This window comes from Musa acuminata, chromosome BXJ3-10, assembly GCF_036884655.1.
Source record: "Musa acuminata AAA Group cultivar baxijiao chromosome BXJ3-10, Cavendish_Baxijiao_AAA, whole genome shotgun sequence".
In the NCBI taxonomy this organism is placed as follows: Eukaryota; Viridiplantae; Streptophyta; class Magnoliopsida; order Zingiberales; family Musaceae; genus Musa; species Musa acuminata.
The window spans coordinates 16,695,065-16,712,042 of record NC_088358.1 but is presented as its reverse complement, the minus strand read 5'-3'; the positions used below and the strand labels follow the sequence as shown (position 1 = coordinate 16,712,042).

Genomic DNA, 16,978 nt, shown 5'->3' with positions numbered 1-16,978 from the left:
TTATAAATTTATTTTAATAATAATAATAATAATAATTTAAAATTATGATTTCGATTCTTATTTTGACCTAATTCGATTTCGATTGGAATCATCACAAAGATCCAACATGTCTTACGTTACATCATCATTAGTTAATATATAAATCAAATAGTAATTAATTTTTTAAGAAGTTGAATTTTAAAAAAATAACTCCTCCTTTATTTTTTTTTATTCTCATTAGTATCTCTCATTTTTTGCATGTGTCCAAAAATACTTCTAATATGACAATTAAAAAAAGTACACATCCATTATATTGGACCGCGATCGATTATAATATTTTTGAATAGGATTATAATATTTTTATACATATCAAAATAATAATTTTATTCAAAAACATTGTAATCGATATATAAGTCATTTTTTATGTTTTATTTTTAAATAAAAATATATCAAAGTTGGTAAGTTGGTTTGTATTAGATTCTGAATCAATTATAATGTGTTTATATAAGCTTAAAATATTTTATGAAGGTATTAAAAATATTTTATTTAGTAATAAACTGATTCACTTATGGACCTGTCTTCTAATAAAAGGGGGGACGAGAGTTTGTTCGTTTGGTCTATCTTATTAGGGATATTTTAGAATTAAAAAAATGATATACCGATGAAAAAAATATTTTAATCATTTAAAAGCTCGTACGACGATCTAATTAGTAAATTAAACCGGTCTGATCCGTGATTTATAACTACGCTATGCTTTTGATGCCTGTTGGGGTCGACAAGATCTTCATGCTGCATTGAATGGCGCTGGGGAACACTTGAATGACGAATCCACTGCCTGTTGTCACTTCAAAAAGGAGGCGTAGATTGGGTCCATTGAGCATGAGTAAAGCAACAAGTGGTGTCGTCGTCCCTTTTGGTTAGGGTGAGACTTGCAGGACGACATGTCCCTTCTTTTACCTCTGCAAAGTGAAAGGCCACCTTCCTTTGCCTCCTGAACCATCCATCTTCTCTTACCTACATTTCATGGATGACTGCTCATCTTCCCCTTGGAACTCAGCTGCCATTACAACAGTTGGAAAGCTTAAAAGAAAGCTTGTAGATGCAGTCTACTTACTGATCTCTCTGCCTCTGAGAGAGACCCACGATTCTGGTTTCTGTAATGAGAACAATGAATGGAACACAGTGAACTCAGTGTGTCACTGCGACTTGGTCGACGGGGAGGGTGATGCTTCGATGGCTGGGGAGGGCGAGCACGGCGGTGTGGTCCAGGAAATCTTTGAGGGCCACGACGGCCTCGAGAATTGTCCGCAGATCGTCGGCGCAGGAAAAGCCGGCCGCGCCATGCCGCCGCGCGGCGTAGACGTAGAACGTGAGGCATCCCTTCCGGAACTTGAACCGCGACATCTCGCAGCCGGCGAGCCCCCGGATGAGCTTCCGGTTGACGTCGCCCAGGGGGATCACGCGCGGCCACAGCCGGTCCACCGCCGCCTTCGTGCTCTCGGAGTCGAAGACGAAGATGATCGCCTTGGACTTGGCGGTGCCGAGGCCGAGGGTGAGAGTGTGCCAGGCGTGGTGGGCGAGGATGGTGAAGTTAGTGGGCACGTAGGTAAGGGTGGAAGGGAGAGAGAGGGCCCGGCACTGGCCGACGCAGGGAGGAGGGAGGTCCAGAAGCTGTAGTAGCTCAAGCGGCGCCGCCTGCCGGACGGTGAAGGACTTGACCACAAACTGGCCGCCGAAGCGGAGGCCTTTGACGTCGGCGCTCGACTTGAAGTGGGGCTGATCCGTTGCCGGCTTGTTCTTGGGACCCTTTTGCTGATCCTTCTCCTTGTGTTTGTGTTTCTTCCTCTTCTGCTGCTCCTCCTCCTCTGCCATGTTGGCTGCTTCAACGGGTCACTGGCCGCAGCTTGAAGCTTAGGGAGAGGCAAGGTGGTGATCAAACACCAAGTTCGCCGAAAGCAGGCGAACCGAGATCGTCACATGAACAGACGACTTTTATCTGCCATCATAAATGGAGCAGAGATGAAGGAAACATGCAGTGGAATAATGCACATTAAGCCAATTCATACAACACAACTTTCATGCTTACTTTTTAACGAGTAATGTGGCAGCACCATAATGATCCATCATAATTTGCACAAACCATTTGCCCCTATCTTTTGAGGAGCAGCAAGACAATTATAGAACGGCAATATATATCACAAACTGAGCCATTGATTTCCCAAAACTATCATCATTCTGTACATCTGATAGATTTTTCTCCAGTTGAACAGGATAAATGCATCAAACTGAGCCAATGGTTGCCAATTAACTTTCCTCCACTTGTTTGTGGTGATGCACTAAGGGGGCACCTTGAAAAAGGATGAACTAAGTAAGTACATGGTATTCTGTCCACCACATTCTAAAGATTCTTACCTTCCATCATGTTTTCATGTTGACTGCATGATGTATGAGAATTTAAATAGAAACTCCTAAAAGTCTCAGGTATCTCACATCCATTAAAGTCAAAAAGCACACCTTCATCCCAAATTCTCTTTAATCTCTTGTTTCCAAAGACCATGTATATGTCTTGCAAGATGACATAGAATCACATGAATTAGAAGTTTGACAAGGGTCATCTCCAAGTCCTGCATTAAAAAATAGTTCATGATGCACAAGCAACAGAGCACATCACCACATGTTTCAGTCACTATGCTTGACCCAGCTGAGCAGCATCATCATCTTTTTGAAAGCTCCTTTAGACATCAATGAATCCAGTAAATGATGATAAATGTCCCCAAAAATGCCTAGTCAGTTCTACCTGGAGAAGACCCACCACAGATCAACCTAATCTAATGAAGCCAAATCGAATCCATCCGGAGTTTCAGATAAAATTAATCACAGGTAGACAACACTAATATCCAGTCAACACTATCTTCATAATTCTTCATAATTGCTACTTCTTTTGTTCATAATTCAGTCCTTACACATTGTCATAGAGTCACAATTAATTGATCAAGGAAAAAACATTGACAGAAGACCAATGGCTTAAACTATAACTAAAATATACTTTCTAGGTACAAGAGGAGACAATTTTATACGAATATGTCCAAGTGCATCAAAATTAGTTCTACATCATGCTTCAGCAATCCATACAAGAAATCTGAAGCACAGTGGAGCTTCTTCAATTCTACTTCAAATGACAGACCCTAGTTAAACAATAAGTAGGTTATTGTATGCATCAAGAAGACTTGCATCGTATTGTAAAACCATGTTTAAAATCCCTGTTTAAGACACTATTAAGAACATAGAGGTTTTTGCATTTACCTAATACATAGCATATTTGCAGCAAATCCTATACACCAGTCACCCTTAGAGACAATCGAATAAGTTGTCCTCCTTTTATCCTCATCAAGTGATTCGTCATTGTTATCAATATCAACAGAGTTGCACTGTTTTCCTTTACTCGATGTCGCGACCTTTGAAAGATTAGGTGAGTCCAGACACTTTGTCAATTTCTCTTCTTGCGCTGGTGGTTCCTGCATCTATGCTTGGAAGATTTCTTCCCCTTTCTCAAGTGCAAGTCATCTGATCCATTGCTCTCTGAACCATTCTCGGAATATGCCCTCTTCTTCCTAGTTTGTTCATGCTCATCAGAGTCGCTCTCAGAGTCATTCCTCTGCGAATTCTTCCGTTTATGGTGGTGGCGGTGATGCCTATCAGACTTCTCTTCTGACTCATCATCAGAATCATCTTTCCTATGCCTCCTCGTCTTCTTATCCTTCCTACTCTTCCTACTATGCTTATGCCGTGGTTTCTCCTCCCCGTCATCATCAGAACGCCTATGCCTCCTCCTCTTCTCCCTCTTCTCGTCCTCTTCTTCGCTATCGGGGTCGTTGCCCCCACCTGAGTTCTTATTGTCACTCCTCTTCTTGGATCTCCGTTGCCACCACTGACTCCCCTTCTTCTCTTCAGAATTGTCCTCCATCCTCTTCCTCGACTTCTTACTGAATCGTGCAGCGATGATCTTCTCAATATCTGGATCAATGTCGGAGTCCGAGCTATCGCTCTCCTCTTCCTCTTCCTCGCTGCTTTCGGGCTCGAGTCCGCTGGACTTCTTGATCTGCTCGAAGGCGGTGTGGGCAGCGGCCTGAATGGCGTCGGCGTCCTTGTCCTTGTCGAAAACAGCGGAATCCTTGGCGCTGAGAAAGTTGCGGCACTGGAAGGTGAGGTGGCCGACGCGGCCGCACTTCCTGCAGGAGCCCCGGGCCTCGTTGGATCCGGAGCCGGTGACGCGGGCGAGGGCGAGGAGTCCCTGGAAGCTGGCATAAGCGTTCTCGGCGGCGGAGCCATCCTCGCCGGGGAGTGCGGATTCCTTGGCCGAGTCCTTGTTGGCGGGGGCGTAAGGGTCGTACCCGATGGCACTCTGCCATATGCCGTGGGTCTGCAGAGCGGCGCTGCTGTGCACCCGGTTGTTCGCCGGCATCCGGACGCGCCCCGCGGTCGCCGGCATCTTCGCAGATGGAAGCTAGGGTTTCCTCTGAAGGAGAGAAGATGAAGGGGGTGTGCGACGATTGAGACAGATGAAATCGGGGAAGAAAGACGACCCATTCATAGAGAGACCGAACAAACCGGTTCTATCAGAGCACCTCTTGAATCCGAACCCGAACCCGAACCCGAACCCGAACCCGAACCCGAACCCGAATCCGAATCCGAATCGAACTATATGATTACACGGATTGGAAGAGACGGATGTGCAATACGCTGCGATTTGACAACCGCGTGAACATATCTTAACCCATGGGCACAAACTGCGAACGAGAAGACGCCTCTGAAACCTCGAGAACTAACTGAAGTGAACTCAACAATACTCAGATATCACATAATGTAATCATAATTTGTTACATATGACCAAATTTATTTGGCAATGACATGATGCAAGCGGAAAGCTAATGCTAGAAGCAAAGCAAGTCGAAATTGTTTACCACGCATTTAGAGGGTTCAATCATCAGCAAATAATAGAATTGATGCTAACTGATCTTGAATTCAGTGGCTGAACTGAGTTGTGACGGGTTCTAGAACGCTTAATCTGGAGTGGGAGCGCCCTGATTCAGCTCTGCAAATCTCATGCCAACCCTCATCGAATGCTTCAGAAATTTCTCGGCACACCTGCGAACGCATGTTTCTTCTTGCTTATCAAGAGATTTGCGACGGAAGGTGTCCACGCATTCGGAAAAGCACCTCTCCACTAGTGTATTGTACATTCTTAAACTGCAAGACCGATGGAGACACAAGAATCAGACACAAGGTCCATCGAATGAATATAGCTAAAACAATTGGAAGTAAAATTTATTGATGAGCCTATCCACAGATTAAGTAGAAAGTGATACCACAATGCTAAATCAACAGCTTCTAGTAAATAAATAAAACCTATACTTGAATATAACTAAAACACAAAAATGGCAATCATTATCCTGGGAACTATATGGAACACCAGCAGGAAATTAAGATTACAATCACATATGCCACACAAATTTGATTCATAAGAGAAAAGTACAAACTGATGCATCATCCTGAGTTTTTAGTATATTGAAAAATGTAGACAGATGCCTCATACTATATCCATTGCATAAACCAGTCAGACATCTTATATGGCTTAGTCAATACAAACTCTAAGGACTAACAATAATGAATAAACCAGTAACTTATCCAATGTAAGGTTCCAGTCATAGATGGAGTGTGACTCCTATACACAAATGTATATCTCCCAACTACAAAGACAGTAACTGCTGAAGCTCAACTAGAATAATGCTAGAGGTACATGCAATTCCTCCAAAAATACTAAAAAGAATTGTAACAATCATCAATTCCCTTCAAACTACAGAAACGAAAATATAATACAGAGAACGAATCATTACTGAAGAAAGGAGGTATATGCATTAGAGTTTCAAATAGTCCTACAATTATCAGTTAATTGTCGTAAGACAGCGACTACAGTATTTTCAAATGGTTGTCTAGATTTAAAGGTAGTTCAGAAACAACAACATGATACAGAGAATGAATCCTTACTGAAGAAATGAGGTAAACACATCAGAGTTTCCAAATATCTCACTACTATCGGGTAAATTTCATAAGCAAGCAACTACAGTTTTTTCCAAATGGCTGTCGAGACAAAAAAGGTACTTCTAGTCTAACTAAGCTCTAGTATGATTCCATATGAAATAAATGTTAAACTTCATGTAACAAGAAAGATTATATTAAGCACATCTGCAAAAAAACAAAAAAGTAGTTGGTCATTGATGAGAATAATTGTCCAAACTATCTTGAAGCAGACAATTCAGGATATGTTTGTTTTACGATTTCTAGAACAATATGCTGCTTGCATATCTAGTCTCTGATTGGAAGCTCAAGTAGTTTTAAGTTAACCACAGAATCAAACCTAAGCACATAACATTTCAATCAGGGGTTACAAACTTGAAGCAGCTAGACTCAGACATGACCTGGATCCGATTTCTGGACAACATAGTACATGATAAAATCTCAATCCCCTTTTTTTCAGACAACCAAGACCTAACTCAAGTTGATCAGGATTCCCTACAGCAACAACATAACTAATCATTAATCATACATTCATGTAAGCTAACAAACAGATGCGCTAAATTCATACTATAGGAAAAAACCACCCTTTTACTATAGTGATGACATGTAAAGCTGTGAATCAAGGGCCAGAGTAAAAAACATCCTATATAGGTGTAAGTATGCACATATTGACCCTCCACAATCCTTGCATCAGCAGGAGCCTTGTGCACTACACTGTCTAAAATATTCATACGAATTACAGAGACAACCAAAATATTCATCCACACAAAGTGTAGTTGAACCACAGCAACCCATAATTCCACCACTCGTTTCTAGAAGAGGATGAGCATTTGCATCATGTTAAGGTTGCTCATACATGACCTATGTAACCTATGCCTCTCTGTGTGCACTAGACCTTGCATCAGCACAAGCCTTCTCCATCAGACTTGCTCTTTTATGTTCTAGGAAGACACAGTACAAAGAAAAACAAAAACCAAGGCTTCTTGATTCCTACTACAACAACCCAAATAAATGCCTTACTATGTTTGCTGCATCTGACAATATCACATTCGCATAGGAAATCACAATAGCCAGCAAATAAAACTTTGTTGGTTCCTCTTTTCATCAAATATATCCACCTGACAAATTTGTTTCTTTTCCTTGATTCGTTCTACAACAACCCAAATAAATGCCTTACTATGTTTGCTGCATCTGACAATATCACATTCGCATAGGAAATCACAATAGCCAGTAAATAAAACTTTGTTGGTTCCTCTTTTCATCAAATATATCCACGTAACAAAATTGTTTCTTTTGCTTGGTAATGTCACCATACACTTTTTACCGTATTCTAGCAACATCGTGAGGCAGACAATCATGAAGCAGCAGCAAATTAACAGAAACAAGGGTCTTTAACTTTGCTCTTCATTTGCCTCTTTAACTCGGTTTGCAGCAGATCTAATAATCAAGTAACTGAACTAATGATTCGTTGGATATTATCGATCATCCGATAAATTGCCTGACGTTAAGAACATTCAACGCGTCCAAAAAAGACCGAAAATAAACAAAGGACGAAGAAGCAAATATCTGATGGTGAAAGCGGAGTTGGAAAGACCTGTCCCGAATCTGGAGCTGATCTATCATGGCGGACATCCTGATCTTGTCCTCCTCAGGGAGAGACTCGAGATCTCCGAGCATGCTCTTGTCCATCGCTGCGCGTCGCCTCTTCTTCCAGCCCTCACTCCAGAGGTTTAGGGGCCGACGGACGGGAGCTTGGCGAGAAAAACCCTAGTCGAGCGAGCGACCGTTTGGTCTAAAAACGGATCGAACATTGCTCGTACACCCGTACCGGCTTTAAATTAGTAACTGAATCATTGTTATTTCGCCCGCTTTAAACTTTGGGTAATTAAGAAAAAAAAAACCTCAGCAATGGGGATTTATTTACCTCTGAAATATCTAAAAATATCTAAAATAACTTTGAATCATTTATTTTAAAATATCTAAAATATATATTTTTAAAAATGATAAAAATATCCTTACTAACTACTGACAGTTTTATTTTTTTGAATTTTGGTGTTAAACCAAATCTGTTTTTGAATATGATTATACCAATCTAATTATTTTTTTACTTAACCAAAAATATTATAATTTTAATAACCTTATCATATTTATTAATTTTTTTATAAAAAAATTAAAAAAATTAAAAAAAATTAAATTTTAATAATCTTATCATGTTTATTAAAATTTTATTAAAAATTTTAAAATTTAAATATATATTTTTAAAACATGTTAGGGCTACAATATTTTTCTCACACCGACAAAAACATGATAAAAGGACTTGTCAAGTTACATACAGTATTTATATAAAAGCACTTGATCGATCCAATATAAGGGTGAGTACTACTTTTAAATATTTTGTCAAAAATAATTTTAAGACTAAGGAAAATAAAATATCGGGAAAAAAACAAAAATAGGAGATATTTTTCGAAAAAGTTCAAAATGAGGGTTTTTTTTTTATTTTTTGTTGCGGATCAAATTTCGAGTGTAATAACAATTTTGAGTCATAGAAACAAAAAAATTACAATTTGAAGTCAAACCCGCACCAGTCTTTATTGTTACAGCTCTACGATTCGCTGCCCCCATTTCCAACGACTTCGCGGCGACGGCGGGCGATGGGAACGCCGTGGACTCTCTTCGATCCGTATCTCTTCCTCTTTTCTCTGGTTCGTCTCCTCTCCCTCTCCCTCTCCCTCTCCTTCCCTTCTCTCGTTTCCACTTCCAAACCCTAATCTCCTCCGGATTTGTTGCTTTACATGGATCTCCCCTTACGACCTAGTGCGATCGCAGGTGCTGGTCGCAGTGTTTGGCGTCGCCGCTTTCTTCCTCGAGCACATGAGAAGGATCGGTTGCAAACATTCGTAATCCGCCCTTTCCCAATCTCGACAGTCCTCGTCTTTTCTTTCGATGTTTCTTTCTACTTAGCGCGGCTGTTTAATTTCGGTTTCCTTTTTCCAGACTTGAAAGAACCGCTTCTTCGGATGATTTCTTCGAAGATCCGAACTCCCTGAAGAAGGTATTAGCGTCAATGACCGTTATCTTTCTTGAATTTGTACCTGAAATTTCCACTTAGACATCAGGGATTCTAGATGCATTAACTACTTGACACTGAGAAATATTGGATTATTCGTCACGATATCATCATCACACAATGAAGTTAGTCACACAGAATTAGACGAGGAAGATTCATATAGAATTTGCACTTAGTTGAACTTTGTGGTTGTTGGTTCGAATGCGTTTTGTGTCGATATATCTGATCGAGTGGGTAAATGCAGCATTGTCTATGGCGCAACACTGTAGTATGGTATTATGTCATAGAAATTCGAGAATGATGTTTCAGGCCTATTGCTAGCTTGAATGAAAAATCTCTGATTTGTCTGTCAATCCTTTTATTTTTGTTAGTTAGCTGGAACGTGCTTTCCTCTTGCGTTTTTAGTGACCAATAAGTCAATTAGTTCCTTTGAAGTGTAAGAAAGATGATGTCAAGAACAATTGATTGATTAAAAAAATGTGTTCCGTGCACATGGAATTGCATCATGAGATTATTCATAAGTTTCTTAAATGCTTTAATTTGGCACTGTGTAGCTTTTCATGCGTTTCTCATTATTTGATAATCTTTCAAAGTGCTTCCTTTCCTGAGAACATGGTGTCTTGTTTTATTGTGTTGTTACAATGAAGCTTTGCTATACCATCAAACTTTGTCACCTTGGCTTTGTACTGTCTAGTTTTTTAGCGGACTGCTTGCAGAACTACCTGCTATATTTTGAATATGGGTTTCTAGTTTCATTTCAATTTTTACATTGACTGACTATTTCTTTGTCACCGTATTGTTCTTGTTATACATTTGAATTTGCAACATGGAAGGGTAATAATTAAATGGAAGCATTACACTTTGATGCCATGTATGCTGAAGAAGAGAGACAATAAGCAGAAAAAGGAAAAGAACAAGGGAAACAAGATGTTGCGAGTTACTGAACACATAAATATGGTTATTTGCTTATATCTGTTATTAATCCTTGATAATTTGTTAAAAATGCATGAATATGCATGAAATTGATTTGTAAATTTTGACTGGAAACACAGAGAGTTAAATGAGGAGAATGATAAAATGAGCACAAGGTTGATATAAGAAATATATCTGTGATAATTGTGATATTTTACGATGTTGTTGGCTTGTGGCCTTAGTTTTACCAACCACACAGCATCAAATTTTTCTATTGTTTCATATGTCTTGATGTATAGTTATTGATGATGAATTTTTCCTATCTAGGGAGTATTACTTTGCTACAGAAAATAGTAATCTCCAGATGATCTGCTAACTTCCAGTTGGGGACCTCATTGTTACTATTGGTATCTTATGATGGCTGCTTCAAATAGTTATACAGAAATCCTGACCTTCAATTGTCTATGGCAGGTCCCTTGTCCCTCTATATTTGATCAAGCTGAAAAGTACATATCTCTGATTATTCCTGCATTCAACGAGGAGCATAGGCTTCCTGGAGCTTTCGCTGAGACCATTAAGTAAGTGGACGAATGTCTTGTTCGGTGCACATTGGCTAAGCTGCTGAAAATTTTCTAAATCTTCATCAGTTACACAATTTTTTCATTAATTCAATGGAAATATCACGTTAATCGTTATGGTAATATATTGAAACAACACTTCCAGCAAAGGACCTTATGAGATCATCATTAAAGCTTGGTTTTCAATGATTCTTTGGTTAAATAATGTCATCTACCTCTGATAATTTTGCTGCTTATGTACTTCTATAACTGTTTTGTAGCTATCTCCAAAAACGTTCAGCCTCAGACAAGTCCTTTTCGTATGAGGTATGCAAAAGGACAATAATGGTTCTGTCATGTCATTTGCTTCACAGTCAGTGATCTTGATATCTATATGCCACTAACATTTTCCCTAAATATACCACTAATTGATATGCCAACCTTAAATAGTTGGGACTTACGGCCTTATTGTTGTTGTTGTATACCATTAATTGATATGTTGGGAACATATACTCTTATAAGTTTCACCTTATTAATCTTTCTTTCTGGTATTTGCATTTTGTAGAATTACATATCGCTGGCTAAGCCAAAACTTTTCCAGTACCAAGAACTATGCCTTGTTTATATCATTTATTTTAGCAAACATTCATCCAGGGAAACAAGCAATGATTTTAATAATTTTAACGTTTGACTGGTTATAGAAAGGGGGAAGGGGATTTCATTATAGTCAAATCTTTTATTTTTGGAATGCATGCTGTAGTTTGCTATTTTACAGAAGCTGGTAGATTTTCTAATCTTTCATGGTAAGACTTTAGACCCTGTTAATCTTCTTAATCTCAAATCAACTTCATGGTAGATTTATCTAGCACTTGACCATATAACATAAAGTAACCTTCATCACTAAAAAATGTCTAATTGTCTACCTAGAATAGCAGCACCATGGAAGATTGAGAAGCTAATAATTATATCTAAACATTTTGGCAGAATAGTTACGTTCTTCATGTTTACTTTTCTTTGTTGATAGATCAGGTAATAATCTTGGGATACCATTAATTTAGAGGTAGCTGCATGGAAACCACAAACATTTTCGATTAGAGGCTGTGATGCTCCTGTAAAGCAGAATTTAAAGCAGATATTTGGATACTGAAGTTGCACCTTGAGCTTAGAACATTAAACAATACCAATGTAGCTGACATGTTAACCCCTCAAAAGCAACGTATTTTTATATAGAAAGCATCCCGAAGGGATAGAACTTTTAGAAGTAATCTCAACTGTTGCTTACGCAGCCATTTGTCAGATGTGGACAATATACACTTAATTAATTAAGGAAGGAGAAAAAGAATGAATAAGGTTACTGGAAAAAGAATAACAGGATAGAATGCAATGATTAAGTTGGTTTTGGATCAGTTTTAGCAAAGATTAAGTTCAAGAGATGCACCATAGTGAAGTGCTTATGCCTTTTTGTTTTGAAAAAACAAATGCAATGCCGAAGATATGCTCTTATCGGTTGTGCTAAGTTAAATTGTATAACATAGTTTGATCAGTGTGTCAAGGTGATATTTTATTTTTTTGTTCCTTGTGATGGCATGTGTTGCATGAAGTGCAATGCTAAAGTAATTACTCAACTTCGCATGATCAGAGTACTATATCGGTGATAATATGTGTATCTTCTGTTCCTAGGCTGTCTTATGCATCACCCTATTGCTTTTAGTCACTCTTCACTTCTCATAAGTCACTTGAACGGCTTTTCTGAAAAAGGATGATGGGTCCATCGATTCTGTTTCCTTGAATCTGCTTCTTCACAGGTGTTGATTGTTGATGATGGGAGCAGTGATCGGACATCAAATGTAGCTTTTGATTTTGTTAGGAAATACAAGATTGAAAATGTAAGGGTTTTAATTCTTGGGAGAAATCATGGAAAAGGTGAAGCTATAAGAAAGGTGAGTCATATATGTCCTGCTTGTCTCTTTTGCTCGTGGTAGTGAACAATTTTGTTTTTGACTTCTAGTATTGTCCTTGTAGTCATGGATATATAATTCATGATGTTTGAGCATTTTGTGATAATCATTTGTGATGCTAGGTAGCTAAGTTGTTGTACCTTTTTCAACACTGACCAGTTGCTGCTTCACAACTCTGTGAAAGCATTGTTAAACAGGGAATGCTGCATTCACGTGGTGAATTACTCCTTATGCTCGATGCTGATGGAGCAACCAAAATAACTGACCTGGAAAAGCTCGAATGTCAGGTTGTCTAAGCACTAGGGTGAAGTATCATCACTGGATGATATTTTCACTTACCATGGGAATGACGACAGCTTTTATTTTTATTGTTAGATTTGCAAATTAGCCGAGAAGGTTAAAGAATTGAATCCCAATGATCAGAGTTTGAAGTTATCTGATATTGAAGTTGCTGCATTTGGTTCTCGCGCTCATCTGGAGAAACAGGCTCTTGCCACGGTTCATTTCCTTTTCCTCTTAATTTTTTGTTAACCTTTCCTTTTCTTTTCCTCAGCTGACCGTTCTATATTGTTCTAGAGGAAGTGGTACAGGAATCTTCTCATGAAGGGCTTCCATCTAGTTGTTCTGTTGACTGCCGGTCCTGGAATCCGTGATACTCAGGTACTTTTCTTTACATCAACCTCAACACACACAAGGATTTTCTGCCTAAAATGATGTTAATGCTATGACTGCTGACATCGTGGACCCTTCTATAAACATGAGAAAATTTTGTTAGTGGTCTTTCCTATTTTACGTAGATCCTTATGTCTGTTGCAGTGTGGCTTTAAGATGTTCACACGAACTGCTGCCAGGAGATTGTTCACAAATATGAGACTAAAAAGGTACTTAATTCCTAGAAGTGTTCTTGCTTTTGTTGATATTCAGTAGACTTTTTTTAATGCGGTTCTTTTTTTTTGAAAAGTTGGTAGCATTGAGCTGCAGATAACATATACCAAATTTTTGCTAATTGGACGAGAATTCAAAACCCATAAAGGATTAGAAGAGTGGTGAAAATCAATCAGAAGTTAGATAACAGTATAACCCTGAAGTTATGAGAAGTATACTGATCACCAACAGACATGGTGTCCATGACTGCTTTTGTTGGTTAAACATTTAAACTGGATTACAGCAGTACTATGTCCGTGATTGTCCAATCCGGCTTTACAATCATATTACAGAGGAAACTCATTGCTTAAAATGTCTTTGGGAGTTCACAAATATTTTGATCAGTTTCATCTTGGAAGTGATTGCTAAGCATTCAATTGTGTATAATCATTTTTCTTGATAAGATAACTCGGGATATAACCTTGTTCAATATGTACTTGATATTGATGACTTAATCACCATGGTCTCTATAACCTAGGGGTTTCTGGTGATTGAGCAACCTGGACAAATAACAAGAGAACTTCTGACCGTGCTGAGTTCTATCAACTTGCATCTATTTTGGTTTCCAGGTTTCCCAAATGTTTTAGATCGAGTTTATATTTATATGGCTCTTTATTTTAGATTACAAGGCATGGCATGAATGAAGCCATTAGAGGGATATGTTGGCTGAGTCAATCTGAAAATCTATTTCTGCCTTGACTGAATTCTTTAGAGTTATGTTTGATGCTTATTAGCATGGAATGTTTTGCCAGTCGTCCAGGGCAAGTGCCTTACACAGCTATGGCATGACATTCTACGGTGGCATATAGGTATCGGCATATGCTCCTATGCCATGAAATGTCAACCTTTGATCTAACTATCTCACAGTTGTTATGATGAAACTTTCATTTTTCTATTATTTGGTGATTCATCATATTATATACTGTTTGAGTTTGTTTGCCCTTCTTACTTCATGAAATTGATAAATTTCATTCAGTTGAGCAGTGTACAAAGAGAGTATATGGTATTTGTATGAAATGCATTTTCATCTCATGCAGGTGGTGCTTTGATGTTGAGCTGGTCTACTTATGCAAGCATCTCAGCATACCAATGATCGAGGTCTCTGTTAACTGGTCTGAGATTCCAGGATCCAAAGTGCGCTTGACTAGTATCATTCACATGCTTTTTGAGCTTATTCTGATTCGACTGGGTTATGGGTTAGGCATATGGAAAATACACACCTGATATGTGTTTCATCTCTTGAAAGGAGGGTAGGATATCTTCCAATTCTCTTGGTGAAAACACAGATGGAGTTAGCAGGAATGAAGAACTTGTGACATGGTGCCTGCGCCGTTTTGTCAACCTGGCACTCCAAATTAATCTGACTAACGTTTTGCGGCTATTTTACGCATATGAGCATCTGTTCTTTTGAGGGATTCTTTCTGAATCATGACTTTCTACATCAAGAAATTTTAACTCGAAAGAGCAGCATAATTTCAGTATAATGCACTTGATTTAAGTTGATGTTTTATGATAATAAAGTTTTGTTTGTTTTAAGGTGGTCATCTGTTAAGAGAAAATGTCATTGACATTTTGGTCAGGTCGACGTGATTCGGACCCGTGTGCGCAGGATTGTCTAAAGTGTCATCGAGATAAAATTATTATACTCCTAATGTGTCACCTGCAAGAAGATGAAGGTCGGGAGAGGTTTTTCGACTTGATTCTTTCGACACTCAAGTTAGTAATCCGAGATTCTTAGGTTCTAATAGTTCAAAAGGAGTTCTTTACATTGGGTTTAAGATTTTTTTTATATCTTAGGAGAAGGGAGTTTATAATTGTCTTTCTCGTGATAATAGATGAGAAGGAAGTTTATAATTGTATTTTTTGTCATTAAAGATGAAAAGAAAACTTGTTATTGTCTTTCTTATCATAATGGATAAGAAGGAAGTTTGTGATTGTCTTTCTTGTCGTAATGGAAGAGAAGGAAGCTTGTGTTTGTCTACTTTGAATTGGTAGATGGGTGGAGGGTGATTTGGATCTCATATGGCAATCACGTGTCAGTCGACATTGTATTCTTTATCATTTGCCTCCTTCAAAGCTGTGTTTCAGGGCTCTTATGGGAGGAGTTTGAAGCGTATCATTTAGTTCATTTGACATGGGAGCATTCAGGATCTTGTCTTACAAGTCGGATTTTCCCAATTCAAGTGTCTCGGGCACATTTGGGCTCGTGTTTGTCATAGTGGGTTTTTCTTGGCGTGGGTCGAATTTCTCGACTCATGCATATCTCAAGCACATTGGCCTTGTGCCTCCGTCGTAGTGGATTTCTCTTCACATGAGTCAAGTTTTTCATACTCATGCATCTCGGGATGCATTTGGCCTTGCACCATCATCGTGGCAGAAATACCTTGGCGTGGGTTGTGTTTCTCGACTCACACGTCTCTGGTGCATTTGGCCTTATGCCTTTATCGTAACATATTTTTCTTCACGCAAGTCAAGTTTTTTCGACTCATGTCTCACGTGCATATGTCCTTACGCCTTCATCATAGTGGATTTTTCTTCATGCGGGTCGGGTTTTCCCGACTCATACGTCACTGGCGCATTCGGCATTGTGCCTCTATCGTAGCAAATTTCTCTTCACGTGGGTTGGGTTTTCCCAACTCATGTGTCTCGAGCACATTTGGCCTTGCGTCTTCGTCATAGTGGATTTACCTTCACGCAGGTCCAGTTTTCTCGACTCATGTATCCAGGGCGCATTTGGTCATGCCTCTGTCATGGCAAATTTCTCTTCATATGGGTCAAGTTTTCTTGATTCACGAATCTCATGCACATTTGGCCTTACATATCCGTCGTAGTGGATTTCTCTTCATGCGGGCCGAGTTTTTCTAACTTACGCATCTTGGGCACATTTGGTCTTGCGCCTCCGCTGTAGCGGATTTATCTTCACGTGAGTTATGTTTTCTCGACTTGCACGTCTCGAGGCACATTTGGCCTTGCACCTCTGTTGTGGCAAATATACATTAGTGTGGGTTGTGTTTCCCGACTCACGTGTCTCAATCGTATTTGGCCTTACGCCTCCGTCGTATTATATTTCTCTTCATGCGAGTCAAGTTTTTCCAACACACATGTCTGTCTCGGGCTCATTTGGTCTTACTCCTCCGCTGTAGTGGATTTTTTTCACGCGAGTTGGGTTTTCTCAACTCACGCGTCTTAGGCGCTTTTGACCTTGTGCCTTCGTCGTAATGGATTTACCTTCATGTGGTTCGAGTTTTCCTGACTCACACGTCTTAGGCGCATTTGGCTTTGCGCCTCCACTGTAGTGGATTCTTCTTCACGTAGGTCAGGTTTTCCGACTCATGCATCTTGGGCGCATTTGGCTTTACACTTCCGCTGTAGCGGATTTCTATTCACACGAGTTGGGTTTTTCTAACTCGCGTCTCAGGCGCATTTGGCCTTGCACCTCCCCTGTAGATGATTTACCTTCACACGACATGTGTCTCGGGCACATTTGGTCTTGCGCCTCTGCCACA

General features: G+C 39.4%; 4 protein-coding genes across 5 annotated transcripts; 1 reads left to right on the top strand and 3 right to left on the bottom strand.

The window, feature by feature from the left end:
* Positions 1-673: 673 nt before the first annotated feature.
* On the bottom strand, positions 674-3,069 carry LOC135651930 (uncharacterized). The gene is made up of 2 exons (XM_065172574.1): positions 2,066-3,069; positions 674-1,975 (listed from the first exon to the last, which is right to left on the bottom strand). Exon 2 carries the CDS (start codon positions 1,849-1,851, stop codon positions 1,168-1,170), a length of 684 nt encoding a protein of 227 aa, XP_065028646.1. The 5' UTR covers positions 1,852-1,975; positions 2,066-3,069; the 3' UTR covers positions 674-1,167.
* A 145-nt stretch (positions 3,070-3,214) lies between these two features.
* On the bottom strand, positions 3,215-4,649 carry LOC135651929 (CAX-interacting protein 4-like). The gene has a single exon (XM_065172573.1). The coding sequence runs from the start codon at positions 4,466-4,468 to the stop codon at positions 3,467-3,469; it is 1,002 nt and encodes a 333-aa protein (XP_065028645.1). The 5' UTR covers positions 4,469-4,649; the 3' UTR covers positions 3,215-3,466.
* Positions 4,650-4,811: 162 nt separating this feature from the next.
* On the bottom strand, positions 4,812-7,866 carry LOC103999919 (mitochondrial import inner membrane translocase subunit Tim9). Its single transcript, XM_009421822.3, has 2 exons — positions 7,649-7,866; positions 4,812-5,226 (listed from the first exon to the last, which is right to left on the bottom strand). Exons 1-2 carry the CDS (start codon positions 7,741-7,743, stop codon positions 5,040-5,042), a joined length of 282 nt encoding a protein of 93 aa, XP_009420097.1. The 5' UTR covers positions 7,744-7,866; the 3' UTR covers positions 4,812-5,039.
* A 757-nt stretch (positions 7,867-8,623) lies between these two features.
* On the top strand, positions 8,624-15,008 carry LOC135581481 (uncharacterized). 2 transcript variants are annotated; one of them, XM_065170296.1, is made up of 12 exons: positions 8,624-8,756; positions 8,881-8,951; positions 9,049-9,106; positions 10,505-10,611; positions 10,872-10,917; positions 12,396-12,530; positions 12,746-12,835; positions 12,924-13,046; positions 13,125-13,208; positions 13,365-13,429; positions 14,510-14,606; positions 14,719-15,008. In XM_065170296.1, the coding sequence occupies exons 1-12, from the start codon at positions 8,706-8,708 to the stop codon at positions 14,881-14,883; spliced, it is 1,092 nt and encodes a 363-aa protein (XP_065026368.1). In that variant the 5' UTR covers positions 8,624-8,705; the 3' UTR covers positions 14,884-15,008. The 2 variants fall into 2 exon arrangements, with proteins under 2 accessions (XP_065026368.1, XP_065026369.1); XM_065170297.1 differs by having other exon boundaries at positions 14,510-14,970.
* Positions 15,009-16,978: the final 1,970 nt, after the last annotated feature.

Excerpts from the sequence above, each read along its gene's own strand:
- LOC135651930 (XM_065172574.1), bottom strand. The coding sequence starts at position 1,851 with ATGGCAGAGGAGGAGGAGCAGCAGAAGAGGAAGAAACACAAACACAAG.
- LOC135651929 (XM_065172573.1), bottom strand. The coding sequence starts at position 4,468 with ATGCCGGCGACCGCGGGGCGCGTCCGGATGCCGGCGAACAACCGGGTG.
- LOC103999919 (XM_009421822.3), bottom strand. The coding sequence starts at position 7,743 with ATGGACAAGAGCATGCTCGGAGATCTCGAGTCTCTCCCTGAGGAGGAC. Across the intron at positions 5,227-7,648 it reads CAGCTCCAGATTCGGGACAG|TTTAAGAATGTACAATACAC; the intron begins GTCTTTCCAACT and ends TCGGTCTTGCAG.
- LOC135581481 (XM_065170296.1), top strand. The coding sequence starts at position 8,706 with ATGGGAACGCCGTGGACTCTCTTCGATCCGTATCTCTTCCTCTTTTCT. Across the intron at positions 8,952-9,048 it reads AGGATCGGTTGCAAACATTC|ACTTGAAAGAACCGCTTCTT; the intron begins GTAATCCGCCCT and ends TCCTTTTTCCAG. Across the intron at positions 10,918-12,395 it reads ACAAGTCCTTTTCGTATGAG|GTGTTGATTGTTGATGATGG; the intron begins GTATGCAAAAGG and ends GCTTCTTCACAG.